Here is a 20,232-nt window from a genome sequence, read left to right as displayed (position 1 = left end):
GATGGGAAAAATGCTTATTAATAATAAATCCTGGCCATGGAAAACTGACATGGAGGAGTAAGGTTAACAGCACTGCTAATGCAACTATTGTCGAAAAGAAGGCCACCAATGTGAATTGGGAATGATAGAGGGCACAAGACCACAGAAAGTTAGGGGTAGGAGAGTCCCAGTGAAGTTGATCCTCCGCCATTGGCCTACATTAACCAGCAGCTGCTCTCCAGGGGTTCAGACACAGTTTTCTCCCAGCCCTACCCTAGAGATGCCAAGGACCGAACTTCTGATCTTCTGAATGGAAAGAATGTACTTGAAGCCCTAAGCTACAATCCTTCCATTAATCTAGCAACACAAGACTGATTTTTTGCAGGGAGTGGGACCACCCTTTACACCTAAGCCTGAAGAAAGTTCCTTGAAAGGCTGTTCGTTAGGACAGTGGTCTGATCCTATGCAGAGCGAGAAGCTATTGAAATAATTGGGCAAACTGAAACTTGTTGAAATTTACTGATTTCTCAGGGACATCAAGATTATTTCTGGAGTATGCTACATAGGCTGATATTCAACTATGCCAGAGTCAGAGCAGACCCACAGAAATAAATGTTTTTCGTTGGCTATCACCCATAAAGTTGAACCCGTAAGAACCTAGCAAAAGGCAGAACTTGTACAGGGGGACACAAGAGAACCACCGGCTCCTCAAGACACTCATAATGTTCATTCATCTTCCATCTGAGACCTTGGGCTCGACTTTATTGATTTGATTTATAACAATCACAGGAATTGATACTAACAACAGGCCTCAGGTGGCACTCAGATCCCCCCCCCCGTCTAGTCATGTGACTACTTTTTGCCTGTTAGAGGCCCTCTGCAAGTTGGTCTTAAAGCTACTGCAATATATACTGAATAATCTTTAAAAAATAATAATAATCTAGGCACATTTGCAATCAAGGGGGTGGGGATGTTCCGTTGCTTGGAGGTAGTCCTTTAAATGGAAAATCAGGAGGTTGGATATTTGACCCGTTTGCTGAATTTTGCTTGAGGAAGTGAGCACGCTGGAAAAAAACAATCCATGGAAGTCTTATCAGAGAGAGAAAAAGTCATTAATGTGAAACGCCTTGAACTGTTCTTTTGCCCCTCAGAAATGCATTGCTGGCAAACACCCATGCGGCTTCTTGGTTTTTCTAAACTGAAATTAAAGAGTTCTTACCTAGCAAAAGGTGAATAGGGAGGAGATGAGGCTCCAAAGTGTGAGCACCATTTGAAACAGCAGTAAGTCCTGGGATGGGGGCGGGGCACTGAAGGGTTTGCTAGCAATGGACTGGTATAATATGAAATTGCACCTATTGCTAAAAATCATGTGATATGATGACCCCAAACAGGAAGCAGGCTAGACCAATTCACACAAACGTCAGGATGTGCAAACACAGCAATTATTATAACTACTACTTTTTTGGGGGGAGGGGGGATAATTAAGAGCAGATGCCTAGACTCCGGGTCTGTCCATAAGCAGAGCATGCGCTTTCTGAACATCACCACTTAACCCACATCAAGGCAGTTTACAGTGATATTTGAAACAGCAGCTGATGTTTTGCAGGGTGCTGCTCACAAGCAGAAGCGGAGATGTCAGGACAGATGTGACAGTTATGTCAGCGCTGAGCAGTGACACAAGTGCGCTACAGAGGTTGGGTGGCATTCAGAGCTGCACACCCAAAAGCAATCAAAACCTAGGTTTGCTTTCCTCCCCAGTACACCATTGCTGCAATTAACTTTTTTTTGCCTGATCAAAATTAAGGGGCTGCATTCAATGTTGTGTGAGCAGATTCCTGCTGGTGCAATGGAACTTCCCTTTCCTCAGCTCCACCTGAAGCGCCGCCACAAATTTTTCTGGGTGTGTGCGTCCCTCAACCCTCCAAAGCAGATTTGGCGAGGGAAGAGATGATCAAGTTTTTTTGCACAAGCATCTGTTCTGCTTGTGCACAACATGGTTGCCTACAACCCACCATTACCAGTGACGTAACCAACAATACATTTCTGCGTGTTCGCAAGAAACACGAAAGAAAGGCAACCCTTTGATTAATATGGCTGTAATGTTCTCCCCCCTCTCTACAACCCTTGAGAGAAACAAAGCATTTATGCACGCCTCAGCTGCCGTACCAGTTGAAAGCATAGGTAATTTCCCCTTTCTAAGAGTAGGTCCTTCCTTCGTCACCCTATCATTGTTTTGAAAAACAAAGGGAACAATTTTACTGAACAAACTGCTTGTTTCCCCCCCCTTGCCCTCTTTCTTCTGGGTAGATTCCAATGATACACTCGTCCTGCTCACCTCCTGCAAACCTTTCCATTATTATGTGCATTTCCTGAAGAGAAGGATAACAAACAGGAATTCAGATCATAAAGCTGCTGCAGTTGTTATTCTTCAGAATCTGTAAAGTACATTAATGGCAATAACAGTGCACATTAGCCCCGCTATTCAGCAATGTTTTTAGTACCCAGCTGAGTCCAAATATAAGCCCTAATGGCACATAGAGCGTCTTAACAGCAATTTCCAATCAATTTGCTTTTGTATAGCATCTTTCAGACAATGGATCACAAGCAGTTATGCTGGGGGAGAGAGAGAGGAGATAATGAGCTAATGATTTAGGTGAACCAGGGATGGTAGCTTTCACCCAGACGGGCTAGTGGGGGTGGTGTGCGGAGGCAGCACATAGTGGCATTGCGGGACGGACGCAGGCATTTCTCCTGGTCTATTACAGCCAAGGGGAAATGGAGAGAAGAAAGGGGAAATGGCAGTGCAGCCAGTTCAGCTATAACCGTATTCAACTCTCTCCCACGGTCCCCCAGATTTTATTCCACAACAGAAGCTAAATCTGAAACCCAAAGTGGATTTGCTGAAACGGTGAGAATACAAAAGCAGGAAAAGGATGCTTTTGACATTTTCTACCTTGAATTCCCAGCGTCACCCTCTCACAGGCCTGCACGCAAGCCAAGCTATTTGAGTAAGTCTACACTGTGGGTGAATGCACAGCATTCCTTCCAGTGGTGCTCTTGTTCTGCCTGGTTTGGGCAATAATAAACTGAGCTATGAGAAGCTTTTTATCTGCATACGTAGCCCCTTTGCTCCTCCATTTATGAAGCACAAGATCCAACCATTAAGCCTCTGTTTCCCACTTTTCTTCCAAAGTGGACATATATCCCCATTTTGTCTGATCACAGACATCAGAACAAGCCAGGATTCAATAAATAATAAAACAGTAGTGAGCCTACTATGTTTGATGCGGCAGCCACATTTCTAGGCAGTGACACCAACTCTGGGGGAGCAAAGATCCCTTGGCCCCCTCAATATTTGTTGGCAGGGGACCGGGGGCCCCTCAATCTTGAAGGGGCCTGGCATGCAGCTTCAGTAGCCGGCTCTCCAGAGTGCTCAGCCTCCTCCAGATGCTGTGCATCGCATGCATGACATCACACACATGCCGGGGCCCCCGTTAATCTTGGAGGCAAACTGGCACCTCTGTTCTGGGTGGGGCATTTTTGAGGGGGAGGTGCACAGTGCCAGCCAATCCTCCCTTCTCACTGAGGAGAAAGGGTGTGAGGGCCAGTGGAATGGAAACCCAGCAATCTTCTTCACTTCTCCTCCATGCCGTGAGTGTTAACTTACACAATGGACTCTGTAAAGGTCAAGTGAACAGGAAATTGAGTATCAGCATGGCTTTGATGCTGGATTAGGTATCTTGGTTTTAGATTCCAGCAGAAAAACAGACTTGTACAAGCTACAAGTTTCGGGAAGGGCAGAGAGAAAGTACTTTCAGGTGTGTTTGTTGTGTTTCTGACCTTTATAGATTTTCCTTCCTGACGGACAATCAAGGGGGAAATGTTTAACTCATTGCTATATAAAGGGCTAAGTAAGTGGTTGGAAACTAATTATGGTAAGCAACTGGATTTTTTTTAACCAGTTCCTGGGTTGATTTTTATGCCCAGAAATCTTGAAAAGACCTCATGCTGAGCTGTACACCTTGGGAAAGTTAGAAATTAGGCTTGAGTTACACTGGACACTCAGACAGCTAGCGATAGTAAAGGGAGTGCTTTAAAAGAGTAAAGGATAACTTAGGGTAGCTATTTTCCCCAAAGCATTTTATTCCACCCTTTAGCAATAAGTACCCAATTCTGCTCTATTCACCGTTAACAACTGCAGAATAAACAAACTCCGCAGAATAAGCAAACAAACGTGCTTTTTTATTTATGCTAGCTGGGCAGAGAACACAACTGAAATGGAAACTGAAAAAAAGAGCCTAAATCTAGCTCATAACATAAAGGTCTAATATTTAACTCTTCAAGGGCTATGCCACCATACAGACTCCCCCCCCCCCCCAGCTTACTGAAGCAACTATAGGGTGATTGTAATACAGTCATACCTCATGTTACATTTGCTTCATGTTACGTTCTTTCAGGTTAGGTCCCGTGGTGACCCGGAAGTACCGGAAAGGGTTACTTCCGGGTTTCGCCACTCACGCATGTGCAGAAGCACAAAATGACATCACGTGCATGCACAGAAGTGGCAAATCGCAACCCGCGCATGCGCAGATGCGCCGCTGAGGGTTGCACTCTTTTCATGTTGTGAACAGGCCTCCAGAACACATCCCGTTCGCAACCAGTGGTACCACTGTAATGAAAAATCCATCTTCAATCAGGAAAAGTCTTGAGTAAACAGACTTTTGGGTGTGGGGCACTTCCTGATAAGCCTTTTGTTGTGCACTTGCCCTGTCTTATTTACTGAATTTTTCAGAGGGTCCTATTTTGCAATTGCTGATTATTAAAACAAATCGTCGTTCTTTAAATGGAGGCCACCATTTAAACATGGACATCTACCATGTCACAAATTAAAAAGACAAACTCTCTCTCTCTCTCTCTCTCTCTCTCTCTCACACACACACACACACACACACACGTACATCCTGGTGGGTGGGTATGTGCCATTTACCCCATCCTGGCTACAAAGTTATTTCAAACCACAGTTTAATAACCTGACTGATCCCAAGCTGGCAACCAGACTTTCCCAGCTTGGACAAAAGAGGGAAACGTGATTAATTAGAGGCTTCCTGGCTTCTGCAAAGGAAGGGGTGAAGGGGTGCATGCGTGGGTGAAACAGAACATTTGTATTTTGGATAATCAATATGAGACATGATCATCCGAATGTGGCTTGTCTCCCTCAGTACTTGCTGCACATTTGCTTTTTAATGTTGTTCATGTTTCCTCAAGTGTGCTTCAAAATTTCTTTTTCTGACAAGAGTCCATGGACCTCAAGGCCAAGCCAAAACAACTGAGGCTGAAATTCTATACCCACTTACCTGGGAGCATGCCCCCTTGAACTCAAATGGGATTTACTTCTAAGCAGATGTGAATCACTGGGAACATTGTCTGTGGGAGAGATTGTGTTTTCTGCCCTCATCCAATGAGAGTTCTTTTTGTTTTAACTCTCAAAGCAGAATGAACAATTGCAGAGCCCCACCACAATGGAACAATGAAAGCGCAAAAGTGGCCTTTGCACAAAGAATTATTAGAACCCCTCTCTGGAAACCATATAGAAAGAAAGGCTCACTTGAGTATGAGCATCACCTTTTCTGCCAGGATAATGAAAGACGGACAATGAAAAATAGGCAGAAGGGCAACATTCATTTAACAAGTTAACTTCATGGCCGCACTCTTTGTCCCAAAGGAACCCAGGTCTGGTCTGGGCTCACACATGGATTATTACCTCCAAATTATCTGTGAATTAAATCACTTTTTCACCCATCTCAGTATTTTGTTGCTTTCCTAAAGGAATGTTTGTTTGTTTGTTTTATTTGCATATAAATTATTTATAGCCCGTTCTTTATGGAATCCCAGAGCAAGGAACAAAGTAATAAAAAAAAGAAAGAACGAGGCATAGAAAAACAATATGAAAAACCCACAAAATCACATAAACAGGTCCAATAAACAATAATTTAACAATTCTGTCATAAGGTAAACAAGCAAAACTACAATAACAACATGAAATTTCCAATATAGCCGAATAACTAGGTGAAAACAAACACAAGGTACTGAATTTAAACAGAATAAACAACCACTGGCTTTAGCAACAGTTCCCATCCTGTTTTTCACTTACTGCAACCATTCTCTCCTCATCTGTCTCTCTTTCAAAGAAGGTCCCATTCTGTGCCAACTTAACTCACGCTGTGGCTTTTGAGCAACTTAACACCTTTCTCTCCCTGCTTTCCAATCCACCCAGGCTCTCACCCTGAGCAGTATGAATTGTTGCCCGCAAAAAAATCCCCACTCTTTATCCACAGTAGCAATGGAGAGGGGGGAACCATCTGCTTTATCTAGACAAAAAAAAACTCCATTTTGATAATGCTATTAGAAGGAACTTGGAGGAATCTCAAGCCCTGAAAAGAGATAGGAAACCCTTTGGAGCCCAAGGGCCACATATCCTTTGAGCCATCTTCTGAGGGCCACATGGCATTGGTGGGCCAGGTGAGAGGAAAAACTGGATGGAACAAATAACATCAATTATTGTACAAACTACTTTTGTACAGTAGGCTACTTTCTCCATATCCCTCTTTTTCCTCCAGTTTGAGTTAGGTTAGAGCCTGCTCAGAATTATTTGAACCAATGGTTCTATAGCAGCTGCTTAGAAAACGCTGGGACTTAAGAATTTTTCACTACTACAGCTATTACAAGGATATGAGCTTCCAAAATTTGTCTGAGAGCACTCACTTCTTTAAATTATTGGGTACAGTTTTCCAAAGCTTGTTATATTTGGATCAGATGGTGTATTTCAAAAATACAGTTTCTTTGCTTTCTGCCAAGTGTATGGTAGTGTGAGGGGGACAAAACGAGACTTGTGAGGTTAATTTTTATTTTGCAGTGAACTTTCTCTCCAAAGCAACTTCTGCTACACACAGCAGCTGGACTACAGTTTAAGATGACAGCACTGAAGCTATTAATACGTGGGAGCAGATCTGAACCAAATATTTGCTATGAACTTAGAAATCAACCATCTTTCAAAAAGATGTGTCATGTTGAAAATTCACACACAAAGCTCTTCTTACAGTAATGTTCCAAGTTAAAGTTTGTTACTTACAGAGGAAAACAAAGAACAGTTTTTTAGCATCTCTATGAAGAAGCCCATAGAAACTGCATTTTATTTTATTTTCTGCTTTCACAGATGTGGCAAACACAACTAAGAATGTCGATCCTGAACTGCTAAAAAGATCTGAAATTTGTTTTCTCTTTTTCACATCCAGCATGTCTGACTTTCATTATGTACATACGTAGGATGACACTAAAATGGGGGGAAATGTAGTGAATTTTCTATTAAGAGCTTTAGACTGCAATCCACACACTTACTGGGAAGTAAACCTCACAGAACTCAGTGGGACTTACTTCTAGGCAGGGACGCATAGGACTGTGCTGTTTAAAAGTAAAGGTTGAGAAATCTGAATCTTTAATGCAAGGAACACTGAGAACGTGAGAAGTGGATTTGTGAAAAAGCATTGTTTGGTAATGTGTATGAGAGGGATACACCACATTTGCCAGCACTACTTAGTGGTGCTTACCAGCTTTTATTACCTCCAGGATATCACTCAGCATGCAGCACTTGTTTCCAAAGTTCAAGAGAAATCAAACTGAGTGAACTATGGCATCTGAAAAAATGGAAGGAAAGCCTCATTTTTTTCCTTACAAAACAGTGGCCCTTTCAACTATTAGCCCTCATCAGTTTACAAGCTTCTGGTGTGGAGTCGAATGCCACCTAGGCAAGACAAAAACCTGACCAGGTTTAGAACTGATTCTGAATGGGCAGCAGCAACAGTGGCATCACATTCTCATGTACTTGATATTAACCAGACTAAGTAAGTAAAAACAGGTTCCAAAGAGCTCCCCGAGAGAAAACGTAAACCAATGAAAAATTTATGGTAGGAAAACTGTTGACTAAACAAAACAAAGCAAAAATCTGCCTTTTCTCCTGCCAGAGCATGTTGTATCACTTAAATTTTAAACGGGACACTTTTTAAAAAGCGTAACATGTTGTTCCCAGGGTCAAACGTGTTTCCGCAGTGAAAGAATCTAAGCAATGATGCCGGGGCCCCGTAACTCTTTTTGGAAAAGTAGGATAATTCACATACTCAAGGCTGAGAGCACTTACTGCTTAGTGGCAGATAATCTCGCAGGGAGGCTGAGGGAAGGCGCTGAATGTACAAGAAACCCAATGATGTTTATTCCATCCAGCTGCAACCTAACCAGATCTATGAGTTTCTGTGTCCTGCTAGGGTTGCCATCTAGTGGATACACCACACAGCACATGCAGTCCAATACAAGCATCAAAGATTGACAAATGCTGTCATATTCCAACAAACAACTCCAATTGTTTGAGCCAACTCAAGTTTAATGACCCCTAATCCAGAGTGAAAGGAAGTTAGTAACCGCTGAATGTGGGGAAAATAAAAGGATTTTGGCCACGTATCTCCCCACGCAAGAATAATAAGAAATTGCCTCAGTCTTGAGGGAAAGTAACTGTCAGAATCTATGACGACGAGCTCAGCCAGTAGTGCACGAGACTCTTAATCTTAGGGTCATGGACTTGAGTCCCACCTGGAGCAAAAGATTCCTGCATTGCAGGGGGCTGGACTAGATGACCCTCATGCTCCCTTCCAACTCTACAATGCTATGATTCTATGAAGACGGCTTGGCCGCCAGTAGGAGGCAACAGTGCTCAATATAACTCTTCATGTGAAGGGAATGTACTTTTGACATAAGCCAGTAGTTCAAAAACAGGAATTACTGTTCTTTAAAGACAAGTCTGAATACCTGGCTTCCCACTTGTTTTAATGTCAGGCTCTCAGGGTGCATTTACAGGGGCTGTTTCTTGCTGTGTGTTTGCTTTTCGAAAGGCAGGGTATCTTTAACTGTGTTCTCGGAAAACAGAAGATGCGTTTAACACCTTCCAATGTGCGTGGTACAGAACACAAGCTGGCTGCATGGAACAACAGTACGGAGACAGCAGGTCAAAACGCCGCCAGAGGAGATGACGGAAAACCCTAAATTGTGTGTAGAAACAAGCCCTCTTTACTCTTACCAGAATCCACATGCCTAGAAAACAGGGTTTATTCATTGACAGCCATGACTGCTGTGAAGTCATATGCTTGAAATTCATTGGGATCTTCCAATAAATATTAGTCTTGCCACTATGTTTGATTTCCCCAACTCCTTTTTGATGGTCTGTACATGCTGGTTTTTGCAAGAAATGTTGGTGTGGTACACCAGTATTTGTTCAGCCATGAGATTCCATTTGAGACGATGCAATTCCAGAAGGGTTTACCCCGCAATTGTCCTGAATTTAGAGAATTTAGGCCTTGATCTTGTTCTTTGCATGTTATTTTGACAGGAACTGCTAGACAATAGAACAAGAACCTTGCTTGCAGCTGTCCTGCTGCATTTTTTAGCACTACCTTTTCAGGTGTTTCCTTACCTCTGGGATGAGGTATTTCATCACAATTTCTTTGCCTTTCTCTCCTAGTTTTTCATCCGGAGTAACTTCATATTCTGCCTGGAAAAGAAAATGAGAAAGGATTAGCTGCTGTGTTTTCTAGTTGGGAAATGTTTAGAGCAGGATTGCTGCATTCTAACAACCAAGGGAACAATTGGAAGATTTCCAAACACAGCCTGATAATGTTAGAGATTAACATTTTGTTAGGTTATTAAACAAATTTTTCATGCAAATACACAGTCTCTCCTCTCCCTCCCTCTCTCTCTCTCTCTCTCTCTCTCTCTCTCTCTCTCTCACACACACACACACACACACACACAAATTGAAGGACAAGGCATTGCACTCTACATACATCAAGATACTCCAGGAATATTTATATTATATTATATTATATTATATTATATTATATTATATTATATTATATTATATTATATTATGTAATTAATTTAATAGAATTTATGTACACTTGATTTTAAGAAAACCGCTCAGTGGTTTACAAAAGTATAAAATTATACATCAAAATTATCAATACTAAAACAATTAAAAGCAAGAATTTAAAAAATATTCAAAAGATGATTAAAATCAACAGCAGCTAAAAAGGAATAAAGCACATGTAAATTCTACATGTCTCAGCAGGCTTGCCCCGTTTTAAGCAGGCACCAAAAAGAGAATGGTGCAGGCACCTGCCCAACATCAATAGAGGGAGGTTTGAGGGGTAGGTGATGCCACACTAAAGATTGATTTCTTACAAGTGCATAATGAGTATTATGTGGTATCTCTTAACAGCGCCCATTCTGCAAAATGGTTGACTGCAAGTAAACTGGCCCCAAGCTGTTAAGGGCTCTGTATACTAATAGAAACACCATGAACTTGCCCCAGTAGGAAATAGTTCAACCGGTTCAGATCTCTGAGCAGAGGTGCTACATACTGACAGAGTCTCACTCCTGTCACCAAACATGTTGGAATATTCGGCACTAACTGAAGTTTCCAGATCAAGCACAATAGCAGCCCAACATGAAGTGTATTGCTGTAATCCAACCCTGAAGTCACCGATGCCTGGACTATTGCGGTCAAGCTTTCCCAGTCCAGGAATGGTTGTAGCAGTCACAGCTGGCAAAATGTACCTGTGGCCACTCAACCTGCCTGGGCTTCCAGTGACGGAGCTGGAAGCACTCCCAAAATGCATACTTGCTCCTTTGGGCGGATATTGTTGCATATTTATCCAACATATCCCAAAAAATCTTCACTGCGTAGGCTAGTCAAATCCCATCATGGATAGCACTGCTTTGTATCCAATGGTGCAAGTCTGCTAACAGAAGGCTTGTGTTACACCCACAGGCATCCTGTACAGTGTTTGTGGAAATGGCGTTTCCGTGCACTCTGGCACTCATCATAGTGTTCCATTGCGCCAGAGGTGGTTTAGTGATGCTGGCCACACAACCTGGAAAGCTGTCTGTGGACAAACGCCAGCTCCCTTGGCCTGAAGCGAGATGAGAGCCAGAGCCCATAGTTGTCTTTGACTGGACTTAGCCATCCAGGGGTCCTTTGCCTTTTTGCCTTGTGGACACCTCCATCAAATGAAACTAAGACCTCTGCCAACTTCATCCTCACTACATGGAAAGAATGCAAGTCCCCCCACCCCCGATGCTTTCAAGTTGATGTTGATGCCTCTACATCCAAGTTCATTATTCTCAGTGGTTTTGACCATGTTTGATAACCTGAAGACAGGAACGGTAAGATTGTGCATGTACAGTGCTCACTTAAAACTGGCCCAAAGAGCGTTTGAAAAGAATTGTCTTTCAGCTTTAGCTATGAAATGCTTGCACATCTTATGTTAAGAAATTTACAGGATAGTTTCAAATGTTTGTGGGCTCTTTTACCATTCAGCCTAGGCCTTTGTGAGAATAGCTGGCCAAAAGGCTGAGCTTACATTTGAAAGGGATCTCATCAGTCAAAATAATACCATTTGTCTAGATTGTGCAACAAAAATTCTTCAGAAGACACGTTTGATGAATAGCCAAAGACTGATGGACCTCTCATTATTAAAGATGCACATTTATTTTTTTAAGTGGGTTCCAATGACCTAAGGAATCTTTTACCTGCTTTATCTGGGCTGCAGAAATTATCTTTGTGTTATTTTCACATTTCTGCATGCCTTCACCTTGCACCTGGCCTATTCTGGCCACAGTTTCAGACAGCTTGACATTTCTGGTTTCCATTTTAAAAGGGCAGAGCTGAATTTTGGCAGTCAGCAAAGCTGTCATAGTTGTGTCTATTGTTTTGTCTGTCACCTAGACAACAACTGGATGGTACTGGTCAGATTACCTTGGAGAGGTGCCAGGCAGAAATCCTGTCCTTCCCGAAACACAGTTGTTACCTGGCAAAGGTGTGCTTACCTAGCTTTGGTGAACATTGTGGTGAAGGATCTGCCCAGCCTGCATTGGCCTCCTATCCTGGAACAGACCCCAACTACAAAAACAATATATGCGTCTCCCATATCAGATGCCTTCTACATCGTGTGAATGATCACACAAAACATAGAAAAATTCAGGTAAGAAAATGTTGAGAAAATTGAATAAAGTGCTGTCTGAATGCAGTCTAACTCTTCTCTGAGTGACTCTGCCCACTGGGTAAGTCAACCCATTCATGAGGATTACTAATTGTCTGTAGCATCTTTTGCAGAATCCCCAGGGCCTCACTTCCCTTTCTTCTCAATTTATTGTTTGTTAATACTGATGTGCATTTTGAGGCATGCCCCCCTCCACAATTGTCTCACACAGAAGGTTTGCAGGAAATGACCCTCATCTCAGAGACAGAACACATGCCTTACATGCAAGGTTCAAGTTTTGTCTCTGACATCTTCATGTAAGAGCTGAGAAAGACTCGTATCCGACATCCCGAGAGTCCCGTTGTCAGCCAGTGTAGACAGCGCTGAACCAAATGGACTCATGGTTTGACTCTCTTTAATGGTAGCTTCTTATGCCCCCGTGGTGAACTGAATGTTGCACAGGAGCATTGCAGTGCTTTCAGAAATGAACCAGAAATTATTATGTCCAAAAAGGAAGTGGATCCACTCTACCACCACTTGCCCAACCCCTTTACATATTACAGGGGATTACCATTTCGCATGGGGGTTCTGGTCCCAGCCATCGGCAGAGTGTGCCCTGGCCCATTCTGCCCCGCCCTTGTTCTTCCCTTTTCCGGGTCCAAAAGGACCTGCGCATTAGCAGTCGTCTGTCACTTGGCTGCTCCTACAGTGATCACCGTCTGTACATCCAAACGTGAAAATTTTACATTAATTACGTCATTGCTTTTGGCCAGATTCTGTCATGGCAGGGCCTATATCACATGACTAATGTTTGCCTTGGCCTGCACAGTGTCCTTATTGAAGTAATACCATCTTCAACTCAGAGCATGAAAACTGACTCCCTCTCTGATGTGGCAAATTCTGTGGTATTCCCACAAGCATTTTCAACCCGAGGACAACGAGACAGTATGCACTTAGTGTGTCGCTCAGAAGGCCTTGTGGGATATGAGCAGGGACTCAGCGGCTGCTATTTGACTATCTCAGGGTGCTTTAAGAGTACAGCAATGCAATTGGATTTGTGTCGTTAAACGGCAACTGTGAAATAAACTTTTAAGATAACAATACTTCAGATGAGAAATCCGTGGACTGTGAAAAAGCATGACTGCAGCTCTTCCAATACCCTAACTGTACAGGGATGAACTAATTATATGCTCATAAAACAGAATACAAAGGGGTTTGCAGAACCCTTTCATCCAATTTCCTGTCCATTTAGATACTATCTGACTACAGGTCATTTTGCCTCTTGAAACCATGAACAGCCAAGAATGTTTATAGCATCTTAACAACATTTCTTCCCCACCACAGTTCTGAACCTATTCTGAAGAATAAAGTCACGCAGATAAAAAGAGCTATGTTTAAAAGGTTAGGAGACCTGAAGTCTTATCTCGGTTGTCATAATTTACGATCACGGCAAAGGGAAGATGGGAGGCTTCAGTAAGATTAAAGAATTATTGAGATACAAAGCAGCATTTCTAACAGGAAGGCATTTGCATTTCAGCTTCTGTGCCTTGTACAGCTGTACAAAGACCCCAAAAGTACTGAACAGCAAAACCGTTCAAAATGCAATCATGTCCTGAACCCACACAATTCACAAGCTAATAATAATGGCCCAGCTTCTCCCCTCACTACCTTTCAAGCCCTGTGTTTATCACTATAAAATCGGATAATCTCATACAGGATTTGGCTTACAAATCACTAAAACAATTTTCACATTAATTGCATTTACATCCCAAGTGGACAAATCTGTTTGTATCATGTTCCGAGATTGTATATCTGGCAGCATGCCCATGGCTTCTCAGCTGATTAACCAATGCTGGCGCTTTCGGAAAGCTAAGAGGAAGAGGCATGCATAAAAGGTTAGCTGGGATCCAAGGGACATCATGTGACTGAGAGGCTGTAAAGCATCCTAATAGTATTTCTCCCACACCCTGAAAAGCTGCCCCCCAAATTGTAAGACTTTTCGGATCAGCAATCCATCTGGTGCAGGGAGTACTAATGGAAATGAATGTTCGTGAAGGTAGAAACGTCCTACATGGGTTTCATTGGACCCCGATTTCTGTGCTTAGGGAAATGGGAATATGTCATCCACTAGGAGCTGGAATGCAGAAAAGCTCAGCAAGGCTTTCTAAATGCAAAGGCATGAGCAACCCCAGAGGGTGAGACACTCCATTGCAACCCTTCCTTGGTTGAGAAACCCAATAGCACAGTGCCCTTGTTTGCACATCAAACAGTAGCCTTGTTTGCATAAGCATATGGCTCTCGGCTCATAGTCATTTTTCACCTCCCTGGTCTTTGGTACTCTTGTGCCAAACTGAGCTAAACCAAGGTTTGGCTTAACATGTCTTCGAAATTGGGCCTGTGGTTAAGCTTTCTCCTTGATAACCACAAGCTGTAGGCTTCCATTCTCTTCCATTTCTTTACTGAAGTTCTGTTTAAGTACCTTGGTTATTTTTCTAGTCTTGTGCAAATTATATGAACCATCTGCGTTTTCTTTATGTACTCTTCTCCATCTAGTATAAATGTTTCCCCCTTTCCTTTATTTTTTAAATTTATTTAAAAATGACTGAAGCCACAGCCAGAAACATGTGCATTCTGTTTCTGAACAATGCCAAGCTTTGTGTTTTTAAACACTATATATATATATATATAGAGAGAGAGAGAGAGAGAGAGTTGTGTGGGTGCTTAATTTAACAAAATGTATTTACTGCTTGGTTTTAAGAAAACATCTAAGTGGTTTGCAAAAATAGTGATGACTGATCATAAAAGTAACATGAGAATTAAAACCAGTATGCTGATTAGGATCCTTAACATGAAAGTAATACAAAACTATATCTGCACAGTAGCTGATACAAGTAGGCCTCATCCCCTTTGCATATGTGGCAGCAACATCAAAAATGAGCGACTGAGTTCACACGTCACAGTAAACTATGGTTTACTATGAGTATAGGAGAACGCTTTCACTTCGCTCCACCCCTAGCATAAGTGAGACCAACAAACCACAATCCTGGCTCAGTGTTACATTCAATATGGCTTGCATTTTCTTTTGCTCCAAACAAATGCAACACCAAGGTTTGTGGCTTGTGCTAGGGAAGCAGCAAAGCAGGAGTGATCTCTGCACTCACATGCAAACTGTGACGTTTTAAATTTGTTTTCACTACAACATTGCATTTCTAGGTTTTCTAGTTTATATGAAAGTGTGGCACACAAATATTTAAATGAAAGTAAATAAATAGACTGAGCTAATGGAGACAATCCACACAATATTTTACAAGCTGCCTTAAAGAGACTCTCGCAAGAGAACCAGAACATGTGGACCAGTTCTCAGACTTCTATCAGAGGAGGTAAGATTTTGATGATGATGATGATGATGATGATTTTGTTATTTATACCCCAGTCATCCAACTGGGTTTCCCCAACCACTCTGGGCAGCTTATAGCGTATCTAAAAACATAATAAAAACATCAAGTGTTGAACCTCCCAATATAGGGCTGCCTTCAGGTGTCTTCTAAAAGTTGTGTAATTCTTTATCTCGTTGACAACTGAAGGGAGTGTGTTCCACAGGGAGGGCGCCACTACCAAAAAGGCCCTCTGTCTGGTTCCCTGCAACTTCACTTCTCGCAGTGAGGGAACCAGCAGAAGACCCTCAGAGGAGGACCTCAGGCTGCGTGATGGGGGTGGAGATGCTCCTTCAGATATACAGGGCCATGGCCTTTTAGGGCTTTAAAGGTCAGCACCAACACTGTGAATTGTGCTCAGAAATGTACTGGGAGCCAAACCTTTATTTTACAATTAATTCCTTTGTATTTTGAAAGTTAAACCACAGGTATTATTATTAAAAGAAAGATATAACTGAGATAAGATGCTGCTATAACTTACCCTTCCCCCATTTTCACCATCATTCTCACAGGTGGCAAAAATGGGGAGCCCATAAAAAAAAATCTGAAAGTTTTGAATCCTGCATTATCATTGGTAGCCAACAATGAAGGAGGTTTTTTCTTCTTCTAATTTTTTTGAAAAGAGATTTAGTAGTCCTAAGAGAACTAGCTATGGAGCTCTACTTTGAAGCTCTTAAGCCTAATTAAATTTGAGCTCAGCTTAAACTACTAATTTTATTTTTGCAGATTTCATTTTCATTCAAGCATAAAGGCTGAAGTGTGATTGGCGATTAAGTTCTTGGATTGCAATCCTGCTTACCAGGAAGTAAATCCTGCTAAACTCTGTGAGACTTTCCTTCTGAATAAACATTCTTAACATGTTTTCAAGACTTGACCGTAAACTGCCCAGAGAGCTCAAGCTGACAGGGCTGGGTATACATTTAAAATGTAAAATAAAATAAAAATAAAGGTTGGGTTGTAAACTGAGCTAAAAAGGTTAAAGATGACTCGTAAAGCCAATTAAAAATACACACATGGTACTTTTTACCTCAGCACACTAAAAAATCCTTACTAAAACAAGATCTAAATACACAGCTTTTAAAGCTAATAAATGGCATGCAGGTAAACACAGAGTAGATGAGTGTGAGGCCTATGAACAGATAACATGGGTGGAGTTGATCAAGGCCCAAAAGATAATGCGATATGAGCTCAGAAAGGTAGAAGAAATTCTATAGCACAAAAGTGATAGGCCTGTGGTTTCCTGCATTGACCACAGTTTGCGCAGACATAAAACCAGAAAACAGTTTTTATTCTGTTCACCTAAAATGCACAGCTGCAGTATGTTTGCAGAAGTTCCCTGCCAACAAGCGATACCATCCATACTTGGTATCATATTCCCATATTCCATGAGACAACCCAAACTACAGCAGGGCCAAAATCATAAATATTCAGTATATGGTGGATCATTAAGCATATACAAACTATTCTCATGTTTAATGATCTAAAATCATGATTTTATATCATGTTCTTTTGCTGTGCTTAACTGTATATTGTACATGGCTTGGGGGTTTTTTTTAGTGTCACGCAGTCTAGAAATTTTCTAAATAAATGGAAAACATCTACCCGTTTCACAGATAAACAACAACTAGGGTTGAGCTGAAATTCTCCCTCCCTTCCCCTCTCCTCAGACCAGTCTCAGTTTCACCATCTCATTTGCAGAGAACTGGTTGGGCAATTTTGGAGACTGGCAGCAGAAATTGGCAGCAAATCTGTGATTGGCAGCCCTTCCCCCTCAGCTATTTTGTTCGTGGACACTAATCAGGAAAAAAATAGTGGTCTTAAAATGTTAAGGAAGGGAGGAAGGATGGAAGGAGGGAGCTTGCTGGGTCTATCCAGTGCTTTCCCCCCCTTTAAATGTTTACGGGTGCTATCATTTTGACTCAAGAAAACCACCATTTTTTAGTTCAAATCGGAGGGGAAATACAGTAAATCAACAAAAGTACAAAGATCCACAAAATGTTTGGGGTATGCATACTCCGTGTACCCCCAGAAAAAAGCACTGGATCTATCCAACCTTGTGGGTATCCTGTATCAAGATACAGATGCCTGCTGGACAGCAATAGCCCTTAACCAGGCTTCCTCAACCTCGGCCCTCCAGATGTTTTGAGACTACAATTCCCATCATCCCTGACCATTGGTCCTGCTAGTTAGGGATCATGGGAGTTGTAGACCAAAAACATCTGGAGGGTCGAGGTTGAGGAAGCTTGCCCTTAACCATCAGGGAAGAGTAGCATGTTTTCTGGATTCCTGCATCACTAAGATGAGAGAGCCAAGGACGATAAAGACCAACCTAGCTGAGAACTTTGGTGGAAAACTGAAAGGCTCCCCTTAAAATGCTAACAGTTCTTCCACTTTTGGAGGGGAAGGGGGAAGTGACTGTCATTTGCAAGTGATTAGGCAGCCCAGGGAACAGCAAGGATGAACAGGTCAAGTTGCAAGGCTTGGCCTCCAAACAAGGTCAACTGACCATAACTCTTAAAACCATGGAGACACCTGGCCTGAATAAAGACATTGGATTCTTATCTCACTATACATGACAAAGCCATTTTTCACCTTCTCACCCCTTGCTTTTTCCTGTAAGACCTACTGCAGTCGTTAATAGTCGTCAACAGGCTCATCACAGCTATCTGCCAATCACCCATCCCCACCCTCCTCTGAGTAATACCCCTCCCCACCTTCTCACTATATAGAAGGATCTGGCAACTTCTGTTTCAGTGTATCTGAAGAAGTGTGCATGCACACGAAAGCTCATACCAAGAACTAACTTAGTTGGTCTTTAAGGTGCTACTGGAAGGAATTTTTTTTGTCATAACTCTTATCTTAGGCTTCTAGAGTGTGAAATGGGCAAAAGGTTTAATTCAGCAATTGCCATTTAAGATTTGTGTGTCAACTGTTCAGCCAACCTCCCAAAAGTAGATTGGAGGGGGGGAAAGCACTGACTGGTTTTCTAATCTGAGTAGGGGATTTAAATAACAAAAATTAGATTTTCTATCGAAGCGCTTTCTCCTAAAGCCAATTCAAATCACATCAGTGACGGCAGCCGCAAGAGGACACTGTTCATTGCTATGTAGCACAAATCATTGCTGACTTTTAGGTAAGAACAATTGGGGGGGGGGGTCTTTTAAATTGGGTATAAAGGTGATTCCCCCACTCCCCCACCCAGAAAAAGGATAACTAAAAAGTAGGTCAGAGTCAATGGTCCAGAAATCAAATTACTGCTGACTGAGGCGTTGTCTGAATTGTCTCTAAAGGACTGCTCATGGCTTCTGTTCCACGACATTTATGCTGCAGCCCAATGTTCACTCACCTGGAAGTAAGCCCCAATGAACATAATGGGACTTGCTTCTGGGCAAATATGTATAGGATTATACTGCCAGAGTAAAAACCTACCATGCCACTTAGGGGCAAAAGAAAATCCACTTACCATTGGTTTTTCTTTCAATTTCCTAGAGTGTTAAAGATGATTATGTTCCTTCACTGAGGTGCTTTAAGCACTGCTCTTTGCAATCAGGGTAAGAAAGAGGACACAATCCACAGGAAACCCTCCTGCCCATTCTCGCAAATGGAAAACAGCACAGGAGAATTCCCTAGCGAATTGTGTCCCTGTTTTGCAACAGTCGTCCTTGAGGAAACTCAGCTTTAGGGGGAGGACTGTAGCTCAGTGGTAAGAGCATCTGTTTTACATGCAGAAGATTCCCCGTTTGATTGTTGATAGTTATTATGAAAAAGAACATTGCTAACCACCAGGACTCAAGGTGGGGAGACTTCAGTCTACTTTTTAGTCTTAAAAAGGGGGGCAGGGAGAGATATCGTATTGTGTGTGTAGCAGGGCAGAAGTCATAGATGAATCGGGCAGACAAGAGTGGAGGGAGATCTTCTCACAGTCAAGATGCAAGACACTGTCTTGACACAAAAAACTTGAGGCTGAGGACAGGATAGCACCCTTGAATTATCTTGGGGAAAGTGAGGAGAATTCATTTCAGTGAAAAGGTACTTTGCACATGTTCAGAGGCACTTTTCTTTGGCTATTATTAAGCTTTGCTTTCTTTTGGGGAATGGAAATCAGCACGTACATAAAGAGGTATGTTTTTAATCTGAGGTGCCGGAATGGCTAGCGATGAAACTCTAAACTATACTGCAAGAATCAGGCAACAACAGCCTAGACTGGCAAGGATGAATGCAGAAAACAAAGGATGTAGGGGGAAGAGCATGACTGCAGAAAAAAGATTTGATATATTTGTTTGGGCCAGTGGTGGCTTTTAACTTATAAGCACAGCTGTTTCATTTTTTTACCACCCCCTCGGACCCTTTTATAATGGTGTCTCCACATATGTGCCCTCAGGCTAGAAGAGAATTAATGTCACAGCTGCTAGCTCTCCATAGGTGGGAATTTGTTCTAGGCAAAGCTTTATTGCCAGGACCAATTATTGCCTTGAGCTTCAAGACTGGTCCAGTTTTCTCTATGTATAGTTGGAACATCCTGTAAACACTTTGGAACAGACAACAGAAGCCATATTGCTGTTTCTTTCATAAGGTGCAGAACTGCACCTTAGATTTACAGCACTTCCGGTACACATTGAAAGCCCATGACTACAGAATGCTGGGAGCTGTAGTTTTCCCTTGCAGGGCTACAATTCCCAAGACCTTAACAAACTACAGTTCCCATGATATTTTTGGATATGTAATGTGCTTTAAATGTA

The 20,232-nt window shown here is 42.2% G+C and overlaps 1 protein-coding gene across 3 annotated transcripts in view; it reads right to left on the bottom strand.

Moving 5' to 3' along the window:
• The window catches only part of GRK5 (G protein-coupled receptor kinase 5), a 157,088-nt gene that overhangs the window by 52,295 nt on the left and 84,561 nt on the right, over positions 1–20,232 (bottom strand). For 2 of the 3 annotated variants that reach the window (XM_028730092.2, XM_028730093.2), the window contains exon 4: positions 9,494–9,571. In XM_028730092.2, coding sequence (XP_028585925.2) covers positions 9,494–9,571 — 78 coding nt within the window. Of the gene's footprint in view, positions 1–9,493; positions 9,572–20,232 lie in introns of those variants that run through there. The other variant, XM_077930283.1, reaches the window with a different exon arrangement.

The sequence above is a fragment of the Podarcis muralis genome, chromosome 6 (assembly GCF_964188315.1).
Source record: "Podarcis muralis chromosome 6, rPodMur119.hap1.1, whole genome shotgun sequence".
Lineage (NCBI taxonomy): Eukaryota > Metazoa > Chordata > Lepidosauria > Squamata > Lacertidae > Podarcis > Podarcis muralis.
This window is presented reverse-complemented; position numbering and strand designations above follow the sequence as displayed.